General features: G+C 35.8%; 1 protein-coding gene across 1 annotated transcript; it reads left to right on the plus strand.

Annotated features, from left to right (window-relative positions):
* The first annotated feature begins 61 nt into the window (after positions 1-61).
* LOC140877102 (actin-interacting protein 1-2) lies at positions 62-15,866 on the plus strand. The gene is made up of 6 exons (XM_073280625.1): positions 62-616; positions 2,369-2,530; positions 2,948-3,134; positions 4,623-5,045; positions 13,983-14,390; positions 15,409-15,866. Exons 1-6 carry the CDS (start codon positions 225-227, stop codon positions 15,664-15,666), a joined length of 1,830 nt encoding a protein of 609 aa, XP_073136726.1. The 5' UTR covers positions 62-224; the 3' UTR covers positions 15,667-15,866.
* Positions 15,867-20,643: the final 4,777 nt, after the last annotated feature.

Genomic DNA, 20,643 nt, shown 5'->3' on the forward strand with positions numbered 1-20,643 from the left:
GCTTTTGTCTGTTTCTGTGTTAAATTTATCAGATGAAATGTATAATGTAAGCATAATATAAATAGTTAAAATAATTTGTGAAAGAGCAAATGGACGTGGCAGCCTGGAGACATCTCCGGAGGAATGGATTGATTACAATTTATTTACATGGCTTCCACGAGACCAATTTCCTAATTAATTAATTACATTCACAAATCACAAACATCCTCACGCAGACCTCAGCAATGGCGCAGTTAGCAGAGACGTACGCCTGTGTGCCGTCGACGGAGCGGGGACGGGGCATCCTCATCTCCGGCCACCCCAAATCCAACTCAATCCTCTACTGCAATGGCCGATCCGTCATCATTCGACATCTGGATCGTCCACTGGAGGTGCAGGTCTACGGAGAGCACGCTTACCCGGCCACGGTGGCCAGGTACTCCCCCAACGGTGAGTGGATCGCGTCGGCGGACGTGTCTGGCGTGGTGCGGATCTGGGGGTCCCGCAATGAATTCGTGTTGAAGAACGAATTCAGGGTGCTCTCTGGTCGAATCGATGATCTTCAGTGGTCCCCTGATTGTCAGCGTATTGTGGCATCTGGAGATGGCAAGGGCAAGTCCTTTGTGCGCGCTTTCATGTAAGCTTCCACGCTACGTGTCTTTTTGTCACTTCGACTTCATCTGAATTTGTATTGAAGAAAGCTTTTACACTCGCTGTGTTCTTTGTCTGTGTATGAACCGACTTTGTGAAGGTGTTATCCTTTTTTAAAAAGGTGATAGTTTAAGCTCAAAATCTCCTTTTCTAATCAGATTACTAGTAGCAAATATGCATTATATTAACTGTACATTGGCATCCAATATTTCTAGTGTGTTGGATGATCGTTTTTTATTAGGTAGAAAACTACAGATGAATTGTGGTGGTGGGTCCAAGATTTTTGTTAAGGTGGATTTTAAAATATTTCAGGAGGCAAATCTTTAGTACATAAATTTAGAACTTTGTATTTATGTCTCAAGGCCCACTATAAGTAATGTTGTAGTCATCGGCTCAACATTGAATCATACAAAGGCTTTATCGTCCCTATTCATTGCTAATATTTTTGGGCGTTTTTCCATCTTTTTGGACCAATCTTGTATTTGAAGGGAACTAAAGATGCCCGTAAACCATCTCACTGTCGTTTTCCAAACTAGAGAAAGTGGCCAACTTCTGTTTTTAGTGTATCTAGAGTTAACTTATTCTTGTATCTACTAAAATCAAGTTTGCATCACATTTTTTAATCAATGTTTTTATAGGCAAAGCACGGGATACTAATGCGTATAATTAATTACGTACATATGTATATATATTTGTGTGTGTGATCTACGTGTACACACATTTCAGTGTTTTAAATAGCGCGCCACGTAGCGCGCTATAACACATTTTTATGGCGTAGCGCTACATAGCGCTACTATTATAGCGTTTTGCTCGAATAGCGCGTGCTATTCTCAGGAAAAGCGCGCTATAGCGCAAATAGCGTGCGCTATAGCACTATAGCGTAGGCTATTTGGGCAAAAATTAAAGGCTCATAATTGACATATTTTGACCAAAATTAATGGTTCAAACAAGCAAGGCTGGGTCTTGTTAATGTGGAAAAGGACCATATGGATGTTGAAACTATATTTTGGCATCTAATTGTCAATTATTTTGGTTTAATGGCTAATTATATCAATGATTTACCTGTATATAAGTATTTTTCTATTTTTTTATTAAATAAATTAAATAATTGTCGTGCACGAATGGCTTGCGCAATGCGCTACGCTATTTACGCTACGCTATGAATGGAGAAAAACACTACGGGTCAACGCTACGCTTTTTAAAACACTGACACATATATTATTGTATAATTTTTTTGATGTTCCAAAAACTAATTATGAACTTCAAATCCCAGTCATTGTTTTTTTCAAAAAAGAAAATGTTTGACCTTTTTAACTAACTTTAAATTTAGAAATTTCTAACAATGATCAACATATGCCTTGTAATGCTTGGTTAACCTAGCCAAATTTGCTCGACATTCCTTTACCCCATGTTATTTGATGTTTCAAACCGAAATTATGACTCCATATCCCAGTCATTTTTTTTAAAGAGAATTGGTTAACCTTTTAAACTAACTTCAAATTTAGGAATTTCTTATAATGATCAACGTATGCCTTGGAAGGTTTGGTTAATCTAGCCAAATTTGCTCTACATTCCTTTACTCTGCGTCGCAAGATGCATAATGTAAGCATTCTTTATTTTTATGTTCATAGTGCTGTTTTTCCCCCCTTTTATGTGAAGGAATCATGACATTCTTCTGCATTGTTGTTCCATGACATCGATTTGCAGAATTCTTTCGCCTGACAAGTTTAATTTGCAGGTGGGACTCAGGAACCAATGTTGGAGAATTTGACGGGCATTCAAGAAGAGTTTTAAGTTGCACATTTAAGCCGACAAGACCTTTCCGGATTGTGACTTGTGGAGAGGACTTTTTGGTTAACTTTTATGAAGGGCCTCCATTTAAGTTCAAGCTATCACACAGGTAGGCCTCTCTGAACTGCTATTTTACTTAATTTGAACCAACCCTGCTCCCTATCTTTCTGGAATAAAGATAAATAAAATTTTGATCATGATTTATATCCATTCAGAATCTTTTTGATTTCTCTTTCTCCGTATGAACCATATGATGATGCCTTACCCAGTTCTTCAATATCTTGATATCTTCCACCATAGCCATCATTACCCCTTGAATCTAATGTACATTGAAGTTATATCTTAGATTAACTAGCATATTACATTGAAGTACATCACTCCATCCACTATCATTATTGTTATTCATGAGCAGATGCAATTTTAATTTCCTATCATATTATTTTTACCATCTTACTTTGGACCCCATATTAGTTATATTATCGGTTTGTCTGTTTGATCATTGTTAAATTTCTATGTTGGCCTGCAGGGAGCACTCGAACTTTGTAAATTCCGTTCGCTTTTCGCCAGATGGGACTAAATTTATTAGTGTAAGCTCTGACAAAAAGGGTTTACTATATGATGCCAAGACTGGAGAAATAATTGGGGAGTTGTCTTCTGAGAATGGTCACAAAGGCAGTATATATGCTGTGAGTTGGAGTCTTGACAGTAAAAATGTAAGAATATTAATTCAGTCATAAAAAAAGCATGATGTTACTAGAACTCTTGTATTATCATAACAAAGACTCTTTCAAAAGGAAAGAAACATGAATTTCGTTTTACAACATTTGATTTGCAATAGAACCGAAGTGCAATTTTAACTGCCACTGTTGATATTGGTGTAATTTTTTAATAAATTTTTAATTTCAATAACGGTTATGCTAGCATTATGTTTTTTGGGTTTAAAGTTGGATAATCTGTTGAAAGCATCAGCTTGCTATGAGGATAGAGTGTGCCTTGTTAGTTAGCTTTATCAATACGATAAGAATGGAATTGGGTGGACAAACAGTTGTTTTTTACATCATTATGCAACAAAACTAGATAATGTGATACCTTGTAGACATTATAGAGCTAGCAACCTCTGTGCTGATACTATTTCAATGGAACTCCAAATAGATCATGACATAAACAACAGTGCCGGATGTACCTTCTTCCTAAAAGCTTATATAATTTTCCTGGATATCAATTTTGGGGACATGACTAATTCACATTCTTTTTGTATCTTTTGTGTATGATTTTTATTCAACTTTCAAATTCCATGAAAGATCCTCTTTGAAAATGACTAAGACTCGATATGTTTGTAATATCCTATATTTATTATTTAGTTTGATAATCTGCATTCTCTCACTCTCTGTATAAATACTAGTACTCAGGTGCACACAATATAGTCTATCTTTTGTAATGAAAAACCAAAAAAAAATTAGAGAACAATTTTGAGAAGTGGCGTTTTTGTAAATACATAAATTAATTCTATAAACGTGATATTTTCGTAAATTATTAGTTATCAAAGGACAAAAGGAAGATGTCATTTTGGTAATTAAGTAACCATTAAAGGGCAAAACAAAGTGGAAGTTCGCCATACCAACGTACCAACCTATCCTCGACTTTAATATGTGACGATATGATGATTATATAGAGATAGAGATATGCGTCTGCGCGCGTGTGTGCGTGTGATTGTATAGGGACTGCCTCTTTGCATGCATCTTGAGTGCACCTGGGTATTTTTTGCGTGTCCACGCTAGAGTGGGAGTGTAGGAGATAGGGGGTAGATGACATTCAATTGATGTGGCCCTGGAAGAAGAGTAAGAACTACTTAAGGAGACCTTGGGACTAAGATCTGATCGGTTACTTTTAAGCTTTAAAAAGTTATTATTTGATTAGTAACAAAGAATTTCTGATGGTATGTGCATGCTGAAAACAGGTGCAGAATTCAACAACTTAGCTGTATGCCGTTTACTTTCATGTTCTCTGCATGTTAGGGATCACTGAATAAAATGGGAATGGAGGTTTGAATCTTAATTGTTAGGTCTTCTTGGAGAAATTTGTCTACGTGGATGTACTTCTTCAGCATTAGAAATTGGGTTGCTTATGTTACTCCCGGAATTTTACCACCACCATCATCTTTTATCTGCTCGTAAGTACTGACTGTTGGAACCTAATTTCAGGTGTTGACAGTGTCCGCAGACAAGTCTGCCAAAGTATGGGAAATATCCGAGGATAATAATGGAAAGGTGACAAAAACATTGGTTTGCCCTGGTTCTGGTGGAGTAGATGACATGCTAGTTGGCTGTCTTTGGCAGAATGATTTCATTGTCACAGTTTCTCTTGGTGGCTCTATATTCTTGTACTCAGCCAATGATCTTGACAAAGCTCCGTTAGCATTATCTGGCCATATGAAGAATGTTAATTCACTAGCAGTGCTGAAAAATGAGCCCAAATGTATATTATCTTGCAGCTATGATGGGTTAATTATTAAGTGGGTTCAAGGTATTGGATACTATGGAAAGTTAGAAAGGAAGGTGATTTCACAAATCAAATGTTTTGCTGTTGTGGAGGAAGAAATTGCGTCGTCCGGATTTGACAATAAGGTTAGCAAATAATTGACCAGTTTGCATACTTACATTTTAAATAGCTTTTCAATTGACTTATGTCATATCTACATTAGATTACAATACCACAGAGCTTAAACCGGTGCTTTCATTCAAAATTTGTAGATACCAAGACTTCGTTTGGACAAGTACTTATAAAACATTTTCATAAAAGTGTATTTTACAAAATTTTTAAAATGTTTTTGTTTTAAGAACGAATATGCTTTGGGACAATAATTCTATAAAAACGATTTAAAAGTTAAAAAGTAATATGTTTGATTTCCATCACAGCCTGCATTTCTAAAAACATAAAAAAATATCTCAATTGTTTTATAAAAACTATACTTGGAAAACACTTTTAAAAAATTTCAAAAATATTTTTCAAAAATCTTATCCAAACATATACTTTAAATTTTTTCAACTTATAAGTTATAAAGTACTAAACACGTTTTCAAATCACTTGTCTAAAATGAAGCTCCAAATATAAGTGATCAAGAGTTTTCGAAACATGCCTCTCTTCTTGGACAGTTTCCATTTTTCTCCTTGTATACTTTACTCTTGCCATGTTCTGATATTCCACCATACCAAAAACTAAAGTCCAATTACAATTTTCTCCGAAAGAGGGCCTAAGAGTCATGAATCCTTGGAAGAATCTAGAGAGGAAGAACGAAATAAATATGTGAAGAAGAGAATTGTCACGCCCCGTGAGCCGGGCTCGTCGACATCCGGCGTTGTTCAATGCTTTCGCATTCAAAAAACAAGTCTTGTGGTACTATAATTGCCAAAACTAGTCTATTTCATAATGAAATCAATGTCTTTACAAGAAAAAAAACTTTACAATAGTGCGGAAGCGTAGCTGAACATAAAATTTAATAAAACATAGATTGTTCTTGACTGATTTTGACTTAAACAAACTAAGTCTCAGGCTAGGCTGTTCACCAGCCCCAGAATTTGTTCATCTTCCTCCAACCGATCTTCGCTCCTATCTGGGGAAGAAGGAGTTGAGTGTCTTGGGAAACACTCAGTAAATCGGGGATCGATCGTGCATAGCAAAACACAGATACAAATACGATAGCATTTTCCAAATAAGCATGCTTGAACAATGTCAATACAAACAATAATTAACAATAATTGTTGCAAGTTCATCTCATTTTCCATGGTTCTTAACTGATCAGTCCCCAATATGTTGCTCTTCTATGGGGTGAGACCAATGTAATGGTTATTATTATCCCATCGCATGAGGGCTAAAGATTCGATTATTATTATCCCATCGTACAAGGGCTGAGTTCAAGGTTAGGAATTACCCTTAACCATTTGTTAATCGAATCTTTATAGCAAAACAAATATCTCAAACATGCTTTTTAATATTCAATAAGTCATAGCATACACTTTCAAAAGAATGTGCATTTGATCCATATTTTCACCAAAACAGAATAGTAGCGTATCAAGGTTTTAGAACATAGCTAAGCCCACTTACTAAAATATAAGTGTGCTATTTTATATTAAAGAAAAGAATATACGTACAAATGCCCACTTACAAAAGAAACCTAAGTGTGCATATTTATCCAAGAACATACACATCAAATAATCCCACTTGTTAAAACTGAGTTTTGAATTAAATGGTTGAAAATTTTGAACTTCCAAATCGATAAACTCGCTGCTGGTTCTTGGTTTCGGTTGGTCACCTAACGTAGCTGCTTCAAATTTGCTTTCAATCACCACAAGTGGTTGGCTGCTACTTTGAACTTAGGGCCGAGAATGCTTCGAAAATAGCCTCTGCTTTGACCAGTCATGTGCTGGTTCTTCAACCACTTCCAACTTTGCCTAGAGAGCCTCGAAATTCTCTCAGAGTTTGTTTTTGGTTTTGCTTAGATTTTGTGTGATTTCTGCTGCAAACTCTCTGCTATTTATAAGAGAGTTTCTACTGCTTTCACGTTCGGTTAGTAGGTTGAGGCCCTTGAATCAAGGGTAGTGGACTTGTGGGTTCATGGGCTCTAAAATCTTGGGTAGTGGGTTTGGACTTGTTCAACCCATAACTGAGCAGTTGAGCGTGGTAACAGAAGTGAATCGGTTGAGTGAGTTCTTCCAGTTGAGGGGAAATTTCTTGGTTCTCACAAGAATGGTGGTGGTAATTCGGTTATTTGTGTCCTCAAGTAATGAGACTAGTTTAGACTAACTAGCATCTAGTTAAGGTTGGTTGTTTGTATACACAGTTCATGTAGCACCCTTATCCGAGCCATTACTAAACAGACTAATAAGCATGCATAATTAAACTTAACAACATCAAATTAATAACGAAAACAGCTTAAGTATTTTTACAACCCCAAACGAAAGCAGACGATAATCTCAATCTTAAATATTAATACAACCATAACAGTAATCACAATCTTGCATTAGAATGCGAGAAATCAAGTAAACTTCAACCGTATCACCACCGAGAACTCAACTGCTCTAGCCACTGCCCTGGCCGTCCGAGCCGTCCAACCTAAGACCTGCCCCGTGGAATGGGATGTCCAAGATGAAAACAAGGGCGTGAGTGAAAATCGCTCAATACGAAAATGTACGAATATATAAACCGATATGATGCATGTAAATGCAATATGCTCGGATATCAAGGTCAAGTCTAGAACCCTCAGTCTAGTGGCGCCTGAGTGTGTTGTCTCTGATCTGCCCTAGGCAAGTTTTTTCTCCCACACTCATCAACAAGATGTAGACCTACAATGTCCAAGGTCATCAGAGCCAGCGGGTACGTCGAACGCTGTAGCTCTCAGTACTCAACCGTCCACAATATAGAACAGGGCTGAGTGGCCCTAACAAACGAGGTATATTTCAAAAATATCAGGTCCAACATGATATGTCATGCACAATATGCCAAAACAATAAATCATGAATAATGCAACAGAAAAAAATGCAGTATATAAGTGTGGATACTGCGCTTTGATATCTCAGTCAGTACATCAAGTACCTCACTAAACAATCCGACAAAAGTCTACTCGTCTGAACCTAAACAATACCAACATACTGAAATTACTATCATACCAGATCCAGAATTACTAAACATGCTTCTTAACTTACTTAGGGATGTCATTGGGCCGGGTTTCACCGGGTTTGAACCCGCCTAGGCATAGTTGTCAAAGGCGAGAGGCAAGGCGAGAGGCGCCACCAGGCTTAGCACATCCCAGGCACAGCGATTCACTAAGGCGAGCCCAGGCGCGCGCCTGGGCTCGCCTTTGAAGCCCACTGAGGCGCGCCTCAATTTGTTTTCTGTTTTTTATAATTTTTTTTGTGTTTTAAATTTTAAGATAAGAAAGGAAAGTCTATCAAACCCTAGAATAAAATAAATGGGCTTAAGGAAAGTCATATATTTTCCCTTTTTTAATTTAAAGAACATTTAATTGAGGTTCTATTTCCCAAAATATTTAAATTTACATTTATCGATAGATTGATATCAACTATAAACTAGGATCTAAATTGTCAATCTGCCTTAAACTAGAATCTAAATTGATTGACCGGACAAGTTAGTAGAGAAAATCCCTACACTAATATGGTAAAAAAGAAAAATAAAAGTAAAGAAAAAATCTGCTAGTAATAACAGATTTCTTAACTACAGATAGCATACTAAAAATAATATATGAGTATTCTAGATTAGAAAAGTAAAAGTAACTCATAAATATACGAATAATGAAAGATTTATGTACTTTACAATGAAATAGCAGTAATAGATAAATAATTTTTGTGATATGATATATTTTTGCTTAGATTAATTATTTCAATAATAGCTTTTTGTCATATAATATCATTAAATAAATATATTTTTTTGCAAAATAATTATTGCGCCTTGCTTCGATAAGGCGCGCGCCTTGCCTTGCTCCTTGCGCCTCAGGCTCCAGGACCCTTTGCGCCTTAGTGCGCCTTGCGCCCTTAACAACTACGGCCCAGGGATGTCATTGGGACGGGTTTCACCGTGTCAAACCCACCCCGTCTGGGACGGGTTCAAACCCGGTGAAATGGGTTTCGGGGCGGGTCCAGGTCAACGGGCCCGGAGACGGGTCTTGGGTTTGAGTGGACCCGCCCCGTATGTATATGTTTATATATGTATAATATATTATATATAATATAGAAAAGTTTTCAGTTGCCCAACAAATTACTCCCCATTTCATCCCCGACCACTAAAACACGGTGGAGGGTTTTAGTTGTTTTTTATTTTGATTTTTTGCATCACTAAAACCCACCACCGGATTTTAGTTGTCGGGCATGAATGGGGAGGAATTGTTGGGCAACTGAAAACTTCTAATATAATATATATGCATACTGTAATGGTATAATACTTTTTTTATTTATTATATTAAATATATATTGTATATATGTATATACACAAAATATATAAATATGGACTTATACATATTATATATATTTCTTATAATATATATGTATGTGCATATATTTATATATTTATAAATAATAATTTATTTAAGTTTCTTTTAATTAAATGTTAGTGGTTCACGACTGGGTTTTGAGCCTGGCGGGTCTAAAAATAGCAGGTGGCGGGTCCAGGTCCTATTTTAATATTTTTCCTTTGCGGGGCAGGTCTCGGGTTTGACAAAACCCCCTGAACCCGCCCCTTTGCCAACCCTAAACTCACTACTGAAGGCTTTAGGGTTATACCTGCGTCCGTCGTTAGCCCGCTGATGACGTCTCGATCCTATGGTGACCCCTCCTCAAGCCGACACTAGCTCCGAAGCTTTTCAACACTAAACTGCGCTAGAACTGGCTAGAAAACCTAAGGTATATGGCTAGAACTTGAGAGAGAAAGCTGAGGGAAATCGGTGAAGAAAACCAATGTTCTGTTTATAGGGTGCATCCAGACTAGTTCAGAAGATCTGAACTTTATCTTATGTGACACATGTCACAATCTCATTCGTCTAGTTGGATTATTTCGGATAAGATAATCTGAAGTAGATTCGTTGATGGATCCCCACATGCTGATCCTCAATTAATTGATTCATTAACAATGCTTAATTAACAACTCTTTAATCATGTCTTAAATTGTAATTTATTCAAACAAGGACTTGGGTTATTACAGTTCATCTCTGGACTCGGGGAAAAAATTTCCTATTTCAGTTTGTTCAACCAATATTAGCTCATAAGTGCTTTTGATTGTGTCATATCTCTAAATCCTTGTGGCCAAGTAACCATTCAGCCTAACAGTATGAGTGTCACATATGCTCCTAGGACTATTTCAAGATCACGAAGCTTTTCGAGATTAAAGTGCGAGAATCCATAGATATATTATTTACAAGTTACATAAATCCATGGTAAGCGTTCAATTTGCATTATAGTACTTTTGTTTGGAGAGTTGAGGTATAATGTACTCGAGTTCCCTTATGTTGTGTTTTTATTGCCAAATTTGATACGATGGATTTAAATCAATTGATTTCAAGTTCCTTGACTTGCTTGAATTGACAAAAGTGAAATGAATATAATAAAAAAACATTGTTTATTAATTAATATTAATATATGAGTTTCCTGTCAAATGAAAAAATTACTCAAATATCAATTTATATTATTTTAATAGCAATTGTGGTGGGTTTCAAATGCACCCAGGATCAGTGTAATTTGAAATCCATTATCAAATCAAATCTATCAATCCGAGTGCAACCTTGAGGATTTGGGTACATGGTGATTTTGTGGCAGGGAGTAGGGAAGTGACCTTGTGAACAAACTACAAAGTAAATTTAACCTCAAAAGAGATGTGCACTGCCTGATTCTCCCTGGCATCTGCTTCCTGCATCTTTGGTCTTTAATGAATTATTTGCCATTTCCAGTCTTTTTCATATTTATTTAGATTTTGATTCATGAAGAATATATTTATAAATTTTTATCTATTGAGGAAATAATGTAATTGGATTTGGTTTTTCATTGATTGATATGAAACTGTTCTTTTTGTATCATATTCAGCCCAAGAAAAAAGAAGTCCTAAAAGTTTAAATCCCGAGGAATTTTATCACACATACAGGATTGCAAACTAATTTTTTTCTTTTTTTTTTAATCTTTCGAAAGGATTCATGAGAAAGAGAGGTAAAAAATATGGAAAATGGGAGATATGATAGAAAATTAATTACTGATCACGGGATTTGTTTATTAAAGCTTCCTCATTTCCTCCTCTGTTTCCTATGGTATTGCTTAAAAACGGAACTAAATTCTATCAAGTTAAAAAAAAAGAACTAAATTTTTTCTCTGCTTGTATTCAGCTCCATTCAGGTGAGTGAATCTTTCATTCATAAATATTTATTGGATCAAGGCCAAGCCCTGAAGTATCTTTTCACTTCAAGCAAACCAAAATATTGTTTGTGAGAAGAAATGGTAAAATTCTGATATTATTTCTCAACAGTTTACACATCTATTTATACACTTGATTGACAAGGAAGAGTTTTAGGAAATACAATCGCTATAATTTTGGGATTCTAATAATCTAATCCCTTAACCTATGCTAATCAAGGATACGAGCTATCAATATATGATGGGTACTGAGATAATTTTGGTGGACCACCTGAATCAGATTCAGGTAGTCAATTTTATTGCCTGCATCAATATAAGTATTTAGAAAATAAATCAAATATCTCAATCTCCGACACTACCCCCTCAAGCTGGTAAATATGGATCTTCCATTCCCAGCTTGGAAATAATGTCTTGAAAAGCTGCATGGTTGAGTCCCTTTGTGAGTACATCAACCAATTGTCCACTGGTACGTACATATGGTCTACAAATGAGTCCACTATCAATCTTCTCCTTCATGAAATGTCCATCCACCTCTACATGTTTTGTTCCATCATATTGCATGGGATTATGAGCAATATTGATAGCTGATTTATTGTCACACAACTTCTTTATAGGCCCTTCCCATTTGATTTTGAGATCATCTAGGATTATTTTGATCCATAAGAGCTCACAAATCCCCAAGGCCATCGCCCTAAATTCTGCTTCTGCACTCGAACGTGCCACTACATTTTGTTTCTTATAGATGATCCCGCATGGTCAGCATCCGTATCCACCCTTCAAGACCATATCCATAATTTCTTTTGAACAGAATTCCTTTGCCAGGGCTTGACTTCAAATAATTTAGCACTCTGTGGACTGCTTGCAAATGACCATCCCTTGGTCATGCATGAATTGACTTAAAACACTTAGAGACTTACTGCATATGCAACATGAGGCCTTGTGTGTGATAAATATTTGAGTTTTCTCCAGCCTTTGATACATTTCTTTATCAACCAATGGCTATTCAGTTACTTCTCCCGACCCATGGTTGATATCTATCGGTTTTTGGGCTGGTTTACAAGATAGCATACCAGTTTCCTTCAGCAAATCTGTGACATATTTTTGTTGTGAAGGGAAGATACCTTTGTTGGAGTGTGCCACTTCAATCCCTAGGAAGTATTTCAATCTCCCAAGTTCCTTTATCTCAAATTCTTTTGTCAAACATCTTCTTAGGAATTGTTTTTCTTTCTCTTCATTACCTGTCATTATAGTAGGAGGATTGTGACTCCCCCTGAATCTGAGTGCTTGAAAAACAGTGCGTGGTCTCCTTGACTTTGCTTGTATCCAGACTTCAGCATTACTTGAATGAATCTTCCAAACCATGCCCTTGGTTGATTGCTTGAGACCATATAAAGCCGTTTTAGTTTCCACATCTTATTGTTTTTGGCATTCTCTTTGAATCCTGGTGGGATTTCCATGTAAATTTCTTCCTCCTAGGTGCCATGAAGGAAAGCATTCTTAACTTCAAATGCTCCAAGCTCCATGTGAGAAGAAATGGTAAAATTCTGATATTATTTCTACAGTTCACACAGCTATTTATTTACTTTACAAGGAGAATTTTAGGAAATACTATCACTATAATTTTGGGATTCTAATCATCTAATCCCTTAATCTATGCTAAACAAAGGTACATGTTATCAACCTAAATACTTAGAAAATCAATCTAATTATCTCAATCTCCAACTGTTCGCAGAGAAATTTATATCTATATTCAGTTGAAAGAAACATGATGTGGAATTAAACTTGGATAATGGATTTTTGGGTCCTTCTGTTAATTTATGTTGGATAACAATACTTTTTCACACTGGACTAGGTAAGATGCGAAAATAAATGTTATCAAACATGGAGTTTCAAGTTAAAATGCTAAAATGGTTGGGAAGGTTTAGTTTTTGACCTTTTGAATTCAATGTTGTGCAATATAAAAATGTTACTCGGAAAGCTGAAATTTCATCTAAAAATATTGTTGGCCAGCTGGCTTCTCCATCAGTTTTTCCCCATAACTTTTCTGGTAGTTGACTTCTTTGGTGTGCGTATATCTTCTTCTCTCGACCCTTTCTTTTATAGTCCATACATATATATTTTGAATTGTAAAATAGAGATTTCTCTGCTTCTTTCACTTGTATATAATTAATATTGACTAATTTATGAGCCTTTTCATCTACTCTTAATAGGTTGAGTTTTTTTCCTTTAAAATGTGTGAAGTTGCACTCGAGTTATCGAAGTACATGCTTCAGAATCAGGTGGTTGGTTGAGGAACTAGCTTTTGTTTATGATGCCAACGTTGATCCTATTTACCTGAGATATGTTTAGACTTTAGAGAAATATTGTGTATAGCGCTAATGCGCTATAAATTATTGCATATGCCTTAAATCAGGGTGGATAATGGGATGCGTGTGTAGTTTCAATATAATTATATTAATTTTAACATTCTTGACCGGTAGTGCCTACAGCTATCATTACAATGTTAATACTTGTTCGTTTTTATGGGAACATATTGCACGTACACATGATAGGTACCAAGGAAGAATACAAAGCTATGCCTGTATTTATTATTTTTAGGGTTATAAATTATGGTGCTTTGGGTTTAATGCTTTCTTTTTCTTCTTTTTATCCTCAAAGGTTTGGAGAGTTCCTCTCCATGGAGATCAATGTGGGGATGCAGAATGCATTGATATTGGCAATCAGCCGAAGGATTTGAGTGTTTCCCTTCTTTCTCCCGATCTTGCATTGGTTTCAATTGATACCGGTGTAATCATACTTCGTGGTGCGAAAGTTGTCTCCACCGTTGTCCTTGGTTTTACTGTGGCAGCATGCACAATTGCTCCTGATGGAAATGAAGCTATTGTGGGTGGTGAGGATGGAAAGCTGCATGTATATTCTGTCACTGGTGATACACTGAAAGAAGAGGCTGTACTTGAGAAGCATCGTGGAGCTATCACCGCCATTCGTTATTCTCCAGATGTTTCCATGTTTGCATCAGTAGATGCTAACCGAGAAGCTGTTGTCTGGGATTGTGCTTCCCGAGAGGTGCAAAATCATTGCCTTGACTCTTTTTTGTTGAGTTCACAATATGACGTGGTAAAAAGAAATTCATGATTTATTGCTGATGTGATATCTTCTGATGCAAGGTTGTGAAAACTATGATTGTGAAGTTTGTTTTAATGTCTGAACTAATCATAAATAAATTTCATATGCATCTCGAATTATGGTCACTTACTTTACCTGGTGTCTGACACAATGACCAACATTTCTTTGGTAACTTATAATGATATAATTGTTCGTCTGTGAATTGGATATGGATAAGTATTCCTGCAATGGACGAACAGCAGTAGGCTTTCTTCAACTTCAGGTTCTTTTTTTTTTTGTGTTTCCTGTAAAAGTTCACACACAATTGGCCATTGTATCATTTTGGGAAAACGCAAAGCCTGATTTCATGATAAAGAGAGGGGATAATGAAAAGACCTATATACCTTCACAAGAGTTATAAAGATTCAGTTTATCTTATAAACTGGAAGTATCTGTCATTCTATCTTTTCCTTTGTACTTGAAACGATTTCTAGCCTGATTATATTTCTGTTGGAGCAGTTTCCATTGAAGTGTGAATTATATCTTTAATGCACAAGTTGGAATGCATGTACAATTGCTGGTACCTTGGAACATTATGGTGTCTTGCAGATAAAAATGTCTTTGCTGACTTTCCTCTTCATGTAATTTTAGTGTCTGAAGGATCGAGAGTCTAGGAATGAGTGCTTGGTTTTACAAGTTATCGGAGCCAATATCAGAAGTTTGATTCCTTGATGGAGTCATCACAGATACATGAAAGGCTAAGCCTTTCTAGACAATATCTGCTCACCATTATCTTATATGGTAGCTATCTGAATGTAACATTTAGGTTATTGTACGGTCCTTTGGTTTACTTTAGGTCCTTTGGTTTTTATGTGAATATTCCATATGCCCGTTTTTAAAACTTCAACAAGTTGATTTACAATAAAATGGAATTCATGCCTCCTCACTATTCCCCTTCTTGGTCTTGCTTCTTTTCCAGGTAAAGCTTAAAAATATGCTATACCACACAGCCCGAATAAACTGCTTGGCTTGGTCTCCTGATAGCAGCATGGTTGCCACTGGATCACTCGATACTTGTGTTATCATTTATGAAGTAGACAAGCCAGCTTCAAGTCGAATAACTATCAAGGGAGCGCATTTGGGTGGAGTTTATGGATTAGTTTTTGCTGATGACCACCATGTTGTCAGCTCTGGTGAGGATGCTTGTATTCGGGTATGGAAGGTAACTACACAGTAAAGCAAAAAAATTTGCTACCCTTTCTTTTTAATTTTTGGTTTGCTGTAAATTAATCGTGGGTGTGGAATATGAGTGGTTTTTTTGCCTTGTTTTGATATTTTGTGGGCACCGAATTTTGACATTTTCAGATGATTCGATCCAAGGGCTTGAATCCCAATTATTTGTGTGATTATGGCAAGTTTCTGGATTCTATTCTGGTACATCATAAATGTTTGAAGATGATTTTGTTTGGAGTCGTTATCAAGTGTCATATCTCTCGACTGTACCACTATTTAATCACTTCGTATAGACTTTTCGAATAAGCAAGCCATGGAGGTCTCTCTTAATGCAAAAATCTTGATTGAACAAAAGCTACCCTTACCTTTCTTTATAGTCTTCAAGAGTTCGGCGCTCTTTCATTAAAAGAATTACTTCTACCATGTTTTGGTGATGACTAAAGCTATCTGAACAAAGACAAATTGACCTGAATGAAAAGAGCATATCAGAATGACTTGTAAGAGATCGAAGTCAAAAGATAATAAGTTATCTGATTAAAATGAAAATTGATCTGATAAGTTATATCCGAAAGAAGAAAATCAGTTACATATTTTGAACTGATCTAACCCGAAAAAAAGTGTTTTTTTTTTTTTGAGAATCCGTACATTAAGTTTTAATCAAACTGGAAAGAAGAAAATCAGTTACATATTTTGAGCTGATCTAACCCGTACATTAATTTTTAATCAAACCGGATCAGATCAATCTACTCAAAGACAAAGCAGAACAATTCAAAACATTGATCATTCAAACTTCAAAAAGATATCCGATTAGCTGGAAATAAAAACAAAGTTTGAATTGTGTCGTTGGTTTTCGTATTTAGTTACAATCCAAACAACCCCGCGCCATAGTACTATTCTTGGAAAGAAGACAATTATACACGGCATGCTTTGTTTCATTATTGGTTATTTTTGGAACAAACTTGCATCGACTATTTTTATGGACGTTGGATTTTTGTCTATAAATACTTGAAAATCAATAATAACAAAAAAAATAATAAATAATTCTCTGAAAAGCTTCCATACTAAGTTTAAAAGTATTTACAAGAATCAAACTCTAATATTCAAGCTACTATTGCACCTCTACTGTGATATCAGATCAACTTTGTGATCAAACCGTGCTACACTTCAAGCTTTCGAAGCTCTGAAATTTGAATTGTTATTGTTCTCGTAATTCGATTCTGATATGAATCTAGAAAGCGCTCGAAGATTCATATTGTTCTTTGCTCCGTAATTTGCCGTCGAGACTTGAAGGATTTGGACTAGATGGAAACCAAGTTGGAATGCTTGGATATTATTTTGGAGGTTATTATAATGTTATTGAAGTCCAAAGAAGTCAAGAAAGTGGAAAAAATATCAAAGCAAACACAAAAATAAGTGACATGGCCGAGAAGCCTGTGCATCCGAGTGAATTTTGAAGTTGTTGGACAGACGGCCATGCGCGCTCACGCCTCATCCTTGCGCGCCCGCGCCTTCACGTTTTACACACACTTCAGCATGTTTGTGTGTGTGCGTGATTTTTGATATATTTTGATATCTTGTGTTATTTTTGAGTCTTATAAGTCTATTAGAAAACTTCTAGATGATATCTTTGATATCTTTAGATATATTTTGCATTATCTTTAGGATTTTGGAATTATAATCCAACTAGGAAATCTTTAGTCTAATTCTATTAGGATTTCTAGTTTATTTTTTTTAATATATTGTAAACTTCTCATTCATGAGATAATAATAACATAATTCATATTATTGATTTTTATCAGTTTAAAATTCTCTCTAAAATGTTGTCAAAGCTTTGCTTTATTTTTATCAAAATCAAACTTATCAAAGTTTCATAAACTTTGTGGCGTTTGTCAATTGATTATCTTCGTGGATTGTCAGAGACAGGTTCCTCTGAAGGTTCCGTTGTGATTAATTGTTTATCCTCGTGATTATCTGTTGCTAGTTACGGGTTCAACTAGAGGTGGATATCCGAAACTTACTTGTTCAAAAGGTCGGGACAAAATTAAAGAATCTTTTTGTTATTGGATTGAGGGTACGATTTTAATATAGTTGTGTTTGCCTTCCATACATCCAAGATTCGCATCATATTCAAAAGTGTTCCGATTTAGAAAGAGTTTTTATAGGCTGTTACTTGGAGATCTAATCGAAAGTCCGTTGGATTGAGTATTTGGGTTTGTAAAAGTGGTTGTATACATCAAAATCATCTAGTGGAAATTTTTCTAGAAATAGAAGAAGAGGAAACGTATAAGCTTAGTCTCTGAACTTCTAAAAAATCTTTGTGTTCTTACATTTACTACATTTCGGTTCATTTTACTGTGACCAACTCAACTTTTTTTGCAAGATTTTTTTCGCACTGTAATGATCATGTTTAAAAACAGGTTAGGGTTAATTTTATACATCATTTTTGTTAAATCCCGAGGTTGCTAAAAATTCTCTTATGAAAAAAGAATGATCTATTTACTCTATGTGTTTTCAAATCTTGAGCACATACATCCTCATATTTTCAAATTTTGAACATTCACTCCCTTGTCCGTACATGTTTTCAAGGGTGTTTGTGATCAAAATTTAAAAATACAAGGAGTTAACAATTATAGGGGGTTTCAGCAATCTCGTGTTTTCACAAGGGTAATGTATGAAATTAGCCCAAAAGGTTAAATAACGTATGATATATAAAAAGAAGAGATTTTTTATGTGATGTCTCGTACTCTTCAGTCACGCTTATGAAAATATGATGCAGAAATTGCGGAATATTTTTTATTTTGTAAAACATGCCTCTTGCTTGCAAGTATAACATACCATGTATAAAATTAAATTCATTCAAATGATTCAAACCTTGTGTAAAATCTCCTTGAACGAAATGATGTTAACATACAATTACATAAATCCCATGAGGGAACGTCAAAACTTCATCATGCATATAAAACTTGAAACTAATATGTTAAATCCTAAAAGCGATGTATTAAAACATGATTCCAAATAAAACGTGCATAACATAAATAAAATACATAAAATTTCATGTACATGCTTGACATAAGGTTCTTGGACAGCCATGCCATGCAATCTTCTCCTCTCCTCTACTAGGGTTAGCATACCGTACCGTACCGAAAAAAGTATACCTTATACCATACCAAAAACTAAGGTATAAAATTTTTTATACCGATACCGTTTCGAACATTTCGGTATATCAAAAATTTTGGTACATATAACTAGTATATCGATTATAATAAAATTTTATAGTATACCGAGATTTCGGTACGATATCGGTATATACCGTTTTATACCGAAAAAAAACCTTATTTTTTTTTTAAAATTTATAAATTTATTGTTTAAAAACATTATATATTTTTAAATTTTTATATATTGTTTCGGTATATTGGTATACCGGTATATACCAAAATTTTCAAATTTCATACCGTTACTGTATCGAAAAAGTCGGTATCGTTACCGTACCGTACCGAATTTTTGGTATATTGAAAATTTGGTAAATTCGATATTTTTTCGATACGATGACCTCGGTATACCGAAAATTCAGTATTTTTTTTCCCACCCTATCCTTGACTACTCAGCCTCATGACTATCGTTTAAACCAATTACTTCTTCATTTTCACCTTCATCATCCGAGCATAGTGAGCCTAAAAGACCCTCTCCGGAGCTCATCCTGGGGCAGCAGTCCCGTACTGTCAGCACAAGTACACGTAAACATCAAAATATTACGTTTTCATACTTCTTTCTTTCATTTTCATAAAACATTCGTAAATGAAAATCATTAATGTCAGGTTCATTCATATCATGCTCTTAAAAATTTCATGCTTAAAAAGACATTCATTCTATTTAAAAAGAAAGCAAGAACGTCCCTTAACTTTTCATAAATATCATGCTTTCATACTTAAAAAACTTTCCTGGGTAGAAATACTTAGACAATCATACATTACATATAGTTAGCGATCCACGTAAGTTGTTGACGACATTTCATACATCATGCATACAAGACCACACTTGGACCCTCACCTACATGTTAAAGGACATAAATGGACCATAAAAAATGTTTAAAACATCAGTCGTACCTAGGGGGCATGGCCACGTCCCCTTCCCGTGGGCTAGGTTGCCCTGTAGTGGGCACCCACACAGTCGTGCCCTCTCATGTGGGTGGTCTAAAAAAATGCCGGACTACCCACACCTGCGTGGGTGGTCCAGACCACCTGTGTGATTTTCTTCTCATTTGGAGGTACACACACAAATTTATGAATTAATGCATTCACATACACAATAAATGATTTTCTTTATGATTTAGACTTCATTTAGTCATCAAATCACCCTTCAAACAAACCATACCAAAGATTTTGACTAAAAAAACACGCACATCACCGATCAACACAAAAATCATATTTTTGACTCTTTCAAATCCTTGTACCCAAACCATGCTTCTAACTTGTCGAGAACGACATACACTTCACGGAATACACACCATCCAACACCGTTCCTTCAAAATCATTGAAATTTTCTCGCAAGAGAACATCATATACATTAGAATATAGGCAACAATATCAAAATACATAATATCGCTTGGATAGTAGTAGTTCAATGATTGAATAAAATTTGTCTTTTCTTGATTGGTATGGAAGAATCGTTACAAGCCCGTCTTCACCCAAACCACCGCCTGAAAGTCGCTTCGCAGCACCGTCTGCAGCCACTGCCAGGCCAAGTCCAACCTACCAACGCGTAGCCAACTCACAGGCGCATCTCTCAGTCCAAAAAGCCGCATTGATCGTCGCATCTATATTCAATATTTTCCCGAGGAAGTCGTGGTTCGCCCAATCGAACCTGTTTTGGGTATTCCGTATAATTGGCTTGATGCACTTAAAATTAGTGTGAGCCAACCATCCTTGATCTAGCCTACATGTTTCCCTTCGGTTCTAAAATGGCCACCGCCCGAGTCGCCTGA

The sequence above is a fragment of the Henckelia pumila genome, chromosome 2 (genome assembly GCF_033568475.1).
Source record: "Henckelia pumila isolate YLH828 chromosome 2, ASM3356847v2, whole genome shotgun sequence".
Taxonomy (NCBI): Eukaryota; Viridiplantae; Streptophyta; class Magnoliopsida; order Lamiales; family Gesneriaceae; genus Henckelia; species Henckelia pumila.

Coding starts and splice junctions, on each gene's coding strand:
- LOC140877102 (XM_073280625.1), top strand. CDS start 225: ATGGCGCAGTTAGCAGAGACGTACGCCTGTGTGCCGTCGACGGAGCGG. Junction 2,531..2,947: donor AAGTTCAAGCTATCACACAG/GTAGGCCTCTCT, acceptor GTTGGCCTGCAG/GGAGCACTCGAACTTTGTAA. Junction 14,391..15,408: donor GGGATTGTGCTTCCCGAGAG/GTGCAAAATCAT, acceptor CTTCTTTTCCAG/GTAAAGCTTAAAAATATGCT.